This window comes from Quercus suber, unplaced genomic scaffold, assembly GCF_002906115.3.
Source record: "Quercus suber isolate HL8 unplaced genomic scaffold, Cork oak 2.0 scaffold_125, whole genome shotgun sequence".
NCBI lineage: Eukaryota > Viridiplantae > Streptophyta > Magnoliopsida > Fagales > Fagaceae > Quercus > Quercus suber.
In genome coordinates, this window is record NW_027069589.1 from 691,973 (window position 1) to 702,676 (window position 10,704).

The 10,704-nt window shown below is 38.3% G+C and overlaps 3 protein-coding genes across 3 annotated transcripts; 2 read left to right on the forward strand and 1 right to left on the reverse strand.

Annotated features, from left to right (window-relative positions):
- Window positions 1–676: 676 nt before the first annotated feature.
- Window positions 677–1,096, forward strand: LOC112019539 (uncharacterized protein At4g02000-like). Its single transcript, XM_024052060.1, has one exon. It carries the CDS (start codon window positions 677–679, stop codon window positions 1,094–1,096), a length of 420 nt encoding a protein of 139 aa, XP_023907828.1.
- Window positions 1,097–2,071: 975 nt separating this feature from the next.
- On the forward strand, window positions 2,072–3,020 carry LOC112019538 (uncharacterized). The gene is made up of 2 exons (XM_024052059.1): window positions 2,072–2,747; window positions 2,863–3,020. The coding sequence occupies exons 1-2, from the start codon at window positions 2,072–2,074 to the stop codon at window positions 3,018–3,020; spliced, it is 834 nt and encodes a 277-aa protein (XP_023907827.1).
- A 4,123-nt stretch (window positions 3,021–7,143) lies between these two features.
- On the reverse strand, window positions 7,144–9,894 carry LOC112019537 (uncharacterized). The gene is made up of 5 exons (XM_024052058.1): window positions 8,471–9,894; window positions 8,190–8,361; window positions 7,857–7,979; window positions 7,517–7,655; window positions 7,144–7,364 (listed from the first exon to the last, which is right to left on the reverse strand). Exons 1-5 carry the CDS (start codon window positions 9,892–9,894, stop codon window positions 7,144–7,146), a joined length of 2,079 nt encoding a protein of 692 aa, XP_023907826.1.
- Between the last annotated feature and the right edge of the window lie 810 nt (window positions 9,895–10,704).

Genomic DNA, 10,704 nt, shown 5'->3' on the forward strand with positions numbered 1-10,704 from the left:
TTGATTATTTGCAAAATTATCGTTATTGATCAGTTCAAATTGACATTTAAAAAAAGAATTATGGACAAAAAGTATATACCAAATGCATAAAAGATAAATTGGGATAAAACAAAATCTTTACACAAGTTTCAAAATCTCACATTCAAGTCTCCCATTTGAATTCAAATGATTTTTTTCTTGATTTAAATTCAAATGTCTCTTATCTACGTACAGAGATAAATCTAGGTTCCGTCGATAGGCCAAACTTGAGTCAGGTAGTGAGTGATCTAAAGGAGTGCTTAGCAATAGAATTAGCTCAATGAACATGTGTTGTTAGACTTTCTCTCTAGGCTTTCTGGTGAAAACTTAGCAGTAGAAACTTTTGCTAGCAAGGCTGGCAACAATTTCTCCCTTGGGGTGGAAATGCTATTTGGCAACTGAAGGAGTGCAATATGGATGAAGTAACGAAGAAATGGGGGAACCTCTCCCTCACTGAAAGAGAAGTAGTTGAGCATGACCTCCAAGACACAGAGCTGGTTGAACGGGCAGCCATTGTGGCAAAGTTCTTCACAAAAAGGAGAGTCAACCTTGAAGCTGTGGCAAATACACTGAAAGTGCATGGAGGACGGATTTGAGTTTCGAGGTTTGGGATCTAGGAGAGAATAAAGCAATCTTCTTATTTGAAGATGAGACAGACATGATTCGTGTTTTAACAAATGGCCCATGGACGTTTGACAAGTATCTTTTAGCAGTACACAAGTTGGGTGAGGAGGAACAGATACAAAATATTAGTTTTGATAAGGTTAGTTTCTGGGTTCAGCTTCATGACATCCCAGCCAAAAGAATGACAAAGGAAATTGGAGAAAGGATCGGGGGGATGTTGGGCGAAGTTGAAGAGGTAGACATCCCAACGACGGCAAATCTCCTGGGAAAATATATTAGGGTTCGTGTGAAAGTGGATACCACTCAACCTCTATGCCGGGGAAGATTAGTTAAGTTTGGAGGACCAATGCCGGTGTGGGTATCGTTTAAATATGAACGATTGCCGATCTTCAGCTACTGGTGTGGCAAACTGAATCATGATGAAAAAGACTGTGGGATATGGCTACGAAGTTGAGGCTCATTACAGCCACATGACCAGCAATATGGAGCTTGGTTAAGGGCGAAACCAGAAAATCTCCAACGCCCCTAGAGAGTATAGGTCAATAATAGGGAGAAAGGGAAGACTAGTAGCTCTAGTGAAAGGCCCATGGACATCATTGTGATGAAGGAGGGAGATCAGAGTAGGAATGCGATGGAAGAGGCGGGTGGAATGGAGGTGGAACTCACGGCGGAGACGGAAGAAGCAAAACGTAGACAACATGAAACAAAAATTATGCCGAAAAATCCGGGGACATCAATGTCAGTGGGTAATGGAGATATGTTTGAAAAGACATTAGCAGAAATCAATTAGTAGTTGGGGAAGAACATGATTGCTGCAACAGGTATCTTGGGATCTCTGACCAAGACAGAAGATACGAAGAGTGTCGGTGACAGTTTTGAATTCAAAGGAGGGAAGATTGATGGGATGAAGGCTCAGGCTAGTGGAGATACAAAAGGATTGGGCCCAAGCCTAAAGGAGGAAGTAATGGTGGGCTCAACAATGGGCTTCGGCACTTATGTTAAAACTGAAATAGACTCCTCTAATACGGGGCCACTAAAGGTAACCAATGTAAAAAAGCCCATCCAAACAAAGAAGCCCTTACTAAAAAATAAAACAACACCCAAAATCCCAGGACAACAGAAGACACAACCATTCTGGGGATTTCAGCGGAGATGGTGTGGAGGGTAAAGAGAATGATGGGTTTTCTCCAAAAAGCATGAAGGGAACGTGGAAACGACTTAATAGAGAGGCAACAACCACAATGGCCATGGAAGGAGGCTCAATGGAGGAAGGACCAAAGAGGAAGCTGCTGCCTCCACTGGGAGAGACGGATCCGAACAGGTTACAAGACAAGAGGGCAAAAATTGACATCGACGAGGTTGCTTTGGGTAAGGTTTTTCAAAAGTTTTTGGGATCGGCGGAGGTTGCTGCGCAACCCTACCGAGTACAATGAGTATAATGAGTTGGAACTGCCGAGAGCTTGGGAACCCTTGGGCAGTTCAGGCCCTTAAGAGGGCAATAACAAGAGAAAATCCCAACTTGGTTTTTCTAAAGGAAACTAAGTTAAAAGTGGATGAGATGAAAAGGGTACAACATGAGATAGGCATGGTGCAGGGGATTGCTGTGCCAAGTGTAGGTAGAAGCGGGGGTTTAGGTTTGTTATGGAAATCTAATTTGAAGGTCTTAGTAAAATTCATAAATAGGTGGTACATTGATGCTTTGATTGATTCGGGTAGTGAAGTTGGGATATGGAGATTAACTGGGTTTTACGAAAATCCTGAAACACATAAGAGAATAGACTCATGGGAGGTTTTGACAAGACTTGGGCAACGGCTCAATAAACCGTGGGTCTGCATTGGTGACTTTAATGAGGTTCTGAGTGTCAACGAAAAGGAAGGAAGGGCTGAAATATCTAGTCGACAGATTATGAATTTTAGGCAATGTTTGGATAGTAATGGTCTAAGAGACTTGGGTTTTACTGGTTCTTGGTTCACTTGGGCAGTTGATAGGAGAGATTATGGGTGTATTCAAGCAAGACTGGATAGAGCAATGGCGACAACTGAATGGAGTGGAATTTTCCCATGGGGAAGGCTTTATCACCGAGCAAACTCGGCGTCTGACCATTGTATATTGCTGTTAAAACTTGAACAAAACACAAGACAAAAAAAGAGGTAAGAAGCTCTTTCGTTTTGAATTAATGTGGCTTAAACATGAGCAATGTGCGGAAATTGTTCAAGAAGCATGGGAAACAGGGATACATATGGGAAGGGAGAACACCTTGGAGCACTGTCTGGAGCACTGTAGGACATTATTATCAAATTGGAATTCACAAGTTTTTGGCCATGTTGGGAAGAATATAGAGCGTATACAGGGGAAATTACAGTCTCTGGAAGCATAAGTAGTGGGCCTCTCTAAGTAGGAACAAATAAGAGAGACAAGGATGGAATTGAACAAGCTTTATGCCATGGAGGAGGATATGTGGCACCAGAGATCATGGAGTAATTGGGCAAAGTCAAGAGACAAAAACACGCGATATTTCCATGAGAAAGCATTAAGTAGGAAACGAAAGAGCACTATCGCGGGTTTAATGGATGAGTCCAACCAGTGGCAGGAGGACCCAGAGGTGGTAAAGGGAATTGCAATAAGATATTATCAGAATTTATTTAACAGCAATCAAGCCGTTGTACAGGAGGAACTTCTTGAAGCTATAGATGCTCGGGTGTTGGAGCCTATGAATGCACTATTGATCAGAGACTTCCAACCATCAGAAGTGAGGAAGGCACTCAAGCAAATGCACCCATTGAAAGCCCCAGGATCGGATGGTATGAACCCTCTCTTTTATCAGCATTTTTGGCCTACTGTTGGTGACTGTGTTATAAAATGTGCACTGGAATTTGAATTTAGGTATTATACCACCAAAATTTAATGAAACACACATCACACTTATCCCTAAAGTTAAAAACCCCAAGAAAATCATTGAATATCGGCCCATTAGTTTGAGTAATGTGGTCTCTAGGATTGCATCAAAATATGTAGCAAATAGATTGAAGGTTATTCTACCAACAATCATTAGTGAGAACCAGAGTGCATTCATGGCAAATAGACTCATCACAGATAACGTTTTGGTAGCCTTTGAAGTTATGAACCACATTAGCCAAAGAAAGGGTGGTTTGAAGGGGGAAATGGCTTTGAAATTAGATATGAGTAAAGCATATGACAGAGTTGAATGGGTGGGTTTGGAGCAAATTATGAAAAGAATGGGTTTCCATCCAAAATGGATTAACATTACCATGAAGTGTATTTCATCAGTTACCTATTCTATTCGGATTAATGGGGTTCCCCAAGGGCTTATAACTCCAACACGGGGCTTACGCCAAGGGGATCCTCTCTCTCCTTATTTGTTTCTGTTGTGTGGAGAGGGTTTATCGTCATTGATCTAGAGGGCTACCTTGGAGCAAAGAATTCATGGTATCTCCATTTGTAGAAGGGGTCCATAGCTCTCACACTTGTTTTTTGCAGACGATAGCTTGTTGTTTTGCCAAGCAACTCTAGAGGAGTGTGAAGAGCTCATACGCCTCCTCCAAGTATATGAGCTATCTACTGGCCAACAACTATACCGAGAGAAGACAGCCTTGTTTTTTAGTAGGAATACTCCATCGGATACTCAAAATCGCATCAAAGAAATGTTTGGGGCTGAGGTTATAAAGCAACACGAGAAATACCTTGGATTGCCATCATTAGTGGGGAGGTCAAAACGAAATACCTTCCAACAACTAAAGGAGCATTTGGCAAATAAGCTATCCGGATGGAAGGAGAAGCTATTATCAAATGCGGGCAAGGAGGTGCTGATCAAGGCAGTTGCACAGGCCATTCCAGCACATACCATGAGTTGCTTCTTGTTGCCGGCTAGCTTATGTGATGAGATGACGAGTATTGTCCGAAATTTCTGGTGGGGACAAAAAGGGGGGAAAGAAAAATGGCGTGGATGAAATGGGATAAGTTGTGTGAGCCAAAAACCAAAGGTGGGTTAGGGTTCAGAGACTTGAGGGCTTTTAATCTTGCTCTATTGGCAAAGCAAGGTTGGCGACTCCAACAAGGAAGAAACTCTCTTTTCTATCGGGTTTTTAAGAACAAGTACTTTCCTGAAGATGATTTTATCCATGCTAAGAAAGGCCACCACCCTTCCTTTGCTTGGAGAAGCATTTGGGCAGCCCAATCTTTAATCAGTGAGGGGGTTAGGCGGCAGGTGGGAAATGGTGAGAGTATTAGCATATAGAAAGACAAAAGGACTGCAAATCCGTCTACTTACTGCATAGTCTCACCGCAGAGAATTCTACCCATGGAAGCAAAGGTTTGTGTACTCATTGATGCAGAAAATGGAAAGTGGAAAGCGGATCTGATTTGGGAAGTCTTCCTGGAGCATGAGGCTGACTCCATACTGAGCATCCCCTTAAGCACATTACTACCAGCTGATAAACTGGTATGGGCAGCAGCTGCTAATGGGAAATTTAGTGTGAAGAGTGCATATAACTTAGCTAGGTGTGGTGAGAAGAAGGATAGGGGAGAGAGCTCAGATTCTTCATTAATCATGAAACGTTTTTGGCAGAAACTTTGGAGAGCAAAGGTCCCAAATAAGGTTAGAGATTTGGATGGAAAGCTTGCCAAAACATTTTGCCTACAAAAATGAATTTATTCCATAGGCAAGTAGCTGAAAACCCAATCTGTGAAGAGTGTGGCCTTGAACCCAAAACTGTCCTTCATGTGCTCTGTCAGTGCCTGAGGGCCAAAGAAGTTTGGACTCATTGTCGTTTGCTTCATCGAATTGAGGGCAAGGGAGACTTTACTGATGTGCTTTGTTTTAATGGAATGAATCAAGATCAAGACTCAAACTTGATGCATATGATTTTGATGATTGCGTGGAGTATATGGCGAAATAGAAATGAAAGGAGGTATGGGGGAAAAAACATTGCAGCTGCTACAATATATGGGACAGCCATGACAATCTTACAGGAATATTATGCAGCCCAAGAAAATGTAAGCCAAACTCAGGGAGCCACACCATGTCAGAATGAATGGACACCTCCACCACATGGGTGGTATAAGGTGAATACAGATGAAGCAGTTTCTTCAAAGTAAAAATGGACTGGTATTGGAGTGATAGCGAGGGATGAGCAAGGAAGGGTGGTCGCAGCTATGAGTAAATGACTACAGGTCCCGTTGGGTGGTTTGGAGATTGAGGCTAAAGCAATTGAAGCTACCGCTGGTTTTGCAAAGGATATTGGTGTCCAAAAGGTAATTTTTGAAAGCGATAGCTTGGTGGTATGTTCTGCTATTCAGGGGGCAACAGAGCCTCCCATAACTATTGCAAATATCATCTCAAGTACCATTCAGATTATGCAGCAGTTTTGCCAAGTTGAAGTCCTACACACGCGAAGGGAGGGAAATAGAGCAGCTCATGGCCTTGCACGGCATGCTCAAACTATAAATGACTTTGTAACATGGATGGAGGAAACTCCAACCATTATAAACTCTGAAATTATTTTGGATGTACACCAAATTGTTCAAGCTTGATATGAAGTACTAGTTTCTTATAAAAAAAAAAGAATTAGCTTAATGAAAGAAAAACAGCATGACTGAATCAAGTCAAATTTTCACTGTCCAATGTGACTACTGTAACCAATCCATTTGCAAGATGGTTCTGAAGTTATTCCAAGGATGAATAAATTTGAAGAAGTGCTACGTTTACAATATTTTTATAACAAATCCTAATTAGCATGTTGTTATAGATTTCTAATTTGAATTCACCATTTAAATTACTTTCTTACCCACTAGTAACAAGAAGTAATAACCTGCTATATAGAATTTGTAGTGAAAGTATTATAAAAATATTATAAGTATAACATTTTTCTTAAAATTGTCATTACATGCTGAATCTTGAAGCTTTCCTGCTTTGCCTACTTTTCTTTTAACATTTTTCATTGCAAATTATGTGTAACCACCAAGGTTGTCAAAATCAGGATCCTACGTAGGATTGTGGGAGGTAGGTAGGATCGTGGATCGTAGGATCGGATCGTAAATTGTAAGATCCTACCTATTTTTAGATTATAAGGAAAAAAAACCTATTGATAGTAATTTTGTATGTTATATAATCACTTAAAATATGAATCCATCCATTAAAAAAAATGCATAATAAATTGTAATTTGCACACTCTACATTATTCTTATGTCATTCTATTGAAACAAAATATATTTAACTTTTGACATAATGTATCTAAAAAGTTTAATACATGTTTAATTAACAACTAAGTACCAAAATATTATCTACACATATGGAAAATATTTTCCAAATTCTAAGTTCCAAATCCAAAATAAGTTAGGCTAGTTAGCATATAAAAACTAGCTAACTACAAATTTACAATATGTAATCCAAAAGAGAATTCTCAATCTAAGATTCTAAGGTAAATTAGCTAATTACAAATATGATAAACAAAAGAGAATTCTCATTCTAAGGTTCTTCTAATCTAATCAGTGTCATTGTCGTATCTTATATCATGATCTATATCCTTCCTATTATCAACATCCATGGCGTAATCCTCGAAATCCCTAACTCTCTCAAATCCAGGTGGGGGCCCATCACTATTATCATCATTAGAACCATCATCATTCTCATGATATTCATCACTAACATCATGAACTAGCACACTTTTTCCTTTGGCAGCAACTCTTGAAACCTCATCATCACCTAATATTGATAACCAAAATATACAAATTTTTTTGATAAGTAAAGTATACAAATATAAATTAGCAATTAGTGGTCACACATTCAAACTATACATAGGTAACTTGTACAAAATTTTAGCTATAAAGGAAGGCTTTAAAGTTATAAATTAATACCTTCATTGACTTCATCAAAATCAGCACTATCATCTTCTGAATCTTCTGAATTTGCTGCTAACCACTCATCAACAGAAGACAAATTCTCCAAACCAATTTCTTCTTTTGTACTCAATGGTTTAGCTCTTTTCTCTTTTATCTTCAAGTTGTACATAACGAAGACCAAGTCATTCATTTTTTTTCTGGTGTAAGCGATTTCTCCTTTTTGAATGTACCTATAGTTGTAACAATTTTAATTGAGAATTCTCAAACTGAGGGGAGGGGGGAAGAAACAAACTTTTACTAAGAAAGAAAATGGAAAATCATCTTGTCATAATATACCAAAGTCATTTGGTCTTACCATTTCAAACGCACTCCAATTTCTTTCACAACCAGATGAGCTACATGTTAAGCTCAATATTCTTATAGCAAATTTTTTCAATTCAGGACAGTCATCTCCATATGAGTCCCACCACTCAGCCAGCTGATACATATATGAATTATAATATCTTAGTCTTAAGAATATAATCTACAACTAAAAAAAATGAATTTGAATGTAAAACAAGAAACGAAAAACAAAATTGTTACCTGGCTGTTTAGTATTTCTGGCTAGGATGGCAGCTTCAATACCAAAGAGTCTCTTTGCTTGTTTGAATTTTTCAAGTTGGACATCTATTTTTTTCCTATCACTAACTTCTGGAACCATTCGTTGAAGACACGTATATAGTCCTAATTTAATATCTGAACCCGGATCAAAAGAAGGATCATAATGAATAGAAGGGTTCAAATAGTATCCCGCAGCGTGCAAAGGCCTATGAAGTTGCATTTCCCATCGATCGTCAATAATATCCCATATCTCTTTGTAACTACAATTTAAAATAGTGGATGTTATATTAAAAAAAAGATTATATATTTAATAAGCTAATGAATTAAAAACAAATGTAAATTTAAGGAAGATATAAATAAAATGGTTACCTCTTTTGAACATTATTGAAATTTTTCTGTATTTCTTCTTTTGCTTTTAACATTTCTAGATAAATGAATCTCATTGGAGGTGTATCAGAGTCAACCATGCGAAGTACCTTTAAAAGGGGTATTGCAGCCTTCAAGCATTTGACAACAAGTCGCCAAAAGCCATTGTTATCCATAACTATGGCATGAATTCTTTTCCCTTCTTTTGTTTTTGCAAATTTACTACCCCTCCATTGTTCAGAAGAAAACATTGTCATCAATTCTCCTTTGAACTCATTAAGGCATGACAATGTCAAATATGATGTTGCAAATCTAGTGGCAGCAGGTCTAATCAATTCCCTCCCTTTAGTGAAATCCCTCAACCAATTTAAAAGCATAGCTCTAGAATATATGTACGTTGTATTCTTCTTCCCCTTTGTAGTTGTGTACTTATGGTCCTTAATCTTTTTTTCAAAATCCTCAAGCATCAAATCCAAGCAATGGGCAGCACATGGAGTCCAAAACAAGCACTTTCTCTTCTGCGCCAACATCTCTCCAGCTAGTTTGTAGTTTGCAGCATTGTCAGTCACCAATTGCACAACATTCTCCTCTCCAACCCTATCCACAACTTCATCTAACATTTGAAAAACTTTTTCAGCTGTTTTAGATATGTCAGATGTGTCTATAGAGTATAGGAAAATGGTTCCTTTGGGACTATTCACAAAAAAATTACAAATGGATCTCCTTTTCTTATCAGACCAGCCATCAGACATAATTGAACAACCTGTTTTTTTCCATTCAACCTTATATTCTTCAAGCATTTGTTGTGTAAAATCTACCTCTTTCTTCAAGCATGTCTCCCTAATCTCATGATAGGAAGGAGGCTTGAGGCCAATTCCAAATCTTGAAATCATATCAATCATTCGTAGAAACTCCGGATTTTTGACACAATTAAAAGAGATGGCGCTAGTGTAGAAGAATCTAGCAATTTGTTGGATCACTAGATCATGTTCTCCTTTTTTAAACACATGATTCATTGTTACTTGCTTTTTTTTTTTTGTAACAAACTTATCCATGGAGCCTATGTGTCTGCCCCTCCCTTTTGATGAATGTAGTTGTTGTACTTCAACTAATTCATCATCACTGCCATCATCCTTTTCTTCTATAGTATACCACCTTTTCTTTTTTATAGATGCTTCAGCTTGGGCATACAAAAGAGCCACAAAATTTTCCCTCACCTTTTCTGGTACACTGGGACAAGCTGAAACATTTTTCCTAGTCCCAGCTAAATGATGCTTCAACCGATATATACCCCCACTATGAATTTCTTTACAATAATTACATTGAACTTGCCTTGAACCTACTTCAACACCATGTTCCCATCCCAGGTCAGATCTATTTCCTGGTGCATTTTTTCGCTTAATTTTCTTTCTAGCCAAAGTAGACATTGTATATTTGTACAGAGCTGTAAAAAAAAGACACCAAGATACAGAGCATGCTCAAAAAATCACACAAAAAATTCATCAAACAGTTTGTGTGCAATTCTAAACTACTAATTGTGTTTACTAATATTTCTCAAAGAATCAAATACTGAAGATCCTGTTTCATAATTTTTCAAATTTTACTTAATTTAGTTAACAAAATAGAAAAAAAAAAACCTTAAAATTTTTGTCAAAATCATGTACACAAGTAACAACACAACAATCTAGAATCAAGCTATCAAAGTACAAATAAATGATAAACTACTAACTACTAAAGCAAATTACCAGAAAGCTCAAAGGCAGCGTTGGGATGGCTCACGGCAACATCATTGAGAGGGCTAGAGTGCTGGGTTTTTGACAAAGGATTGAGGAGGCGCCGACTGAGGTGCTAGCACTGATTGTTTCTAAATATTTTAGGTTTTAAAGCGATGGCTCACCATTGAGAGGGCTGAGAGGGGTTGGGTTTTTGACAAAGACTGTGGAGGCGCAGGACAGAGGTGCTGGTCTGCTGGAGCTTAGTGTTTTTGAACTATTTAGGTTTTGAAAATGTTTAACTTAATACTAAAGGTTTTTTTGAGATTTAATGTTAAGATAGGGGTAAATTTGGTTCAATCTATTATTGGGTTCTGATGGGCTTGTGGGTTTAGGACCTTTAGGTGGACCGTGGGTTATCATACTGGACTTACCCAAATGACCCAAATGAAGCCCACTTAAAAAAAAAAAAAAAAAAAAAAAAAAAAAAAAAAAAAAAAATCCCAAATGGTAGGATCGGTAGGA

What these genes read in the sequence shown, in the direction of transcription:
- LOC112019539 (XM_024052060.1), top strand. Translation starts at nt 677, where the DNA reads ATGATTCGTGTTTTAACAAATGGCCCATGGACGTTTGACAAGTATCTT.
- LOC112019538 (XM_024052059.1), top strand. Translation starts at nt 2,072, where the DNA reads ATGAGTATAATGAGTTGGAACTGCCGAGAGCTTGGGAACCCTTGGGCA. An exon ending in AAACTCGGCGTCTGACCATT is followed by an intron (nt 2,748 to 2,862) that starts GTATATTGCTGT and finishes TTGTTCAAGAAG; the next exon opens with CATGGGAAACAGGGATACAT.
- LOC112019537 (XM_024052058.1), bottom strand. Translation starts at nt 9,894, where the DNA reads ATGTCTACTTTGGCTAGAAAGAAAATTAAGCGAAAAAATGCACCAGGA. An exon ending in TTCAACGAATGGTTCCAGAA is followed by an intron (nt 7,980 to 8,189) that starts GTTAGTGATAGG and finishes TATATGTATCAG; the next exon opens with CTGGCTGAGTGGTGGGACTC. An exon ending in ATTGGAGTGCGTTTGAAATG is followed by an intron (nt 7,656 to 7,856) that starts GTAAGACCAAAT and finishes TACAACTTGAAG; the next exon opens with ATAAAAGAGAAAAGAGCTAA.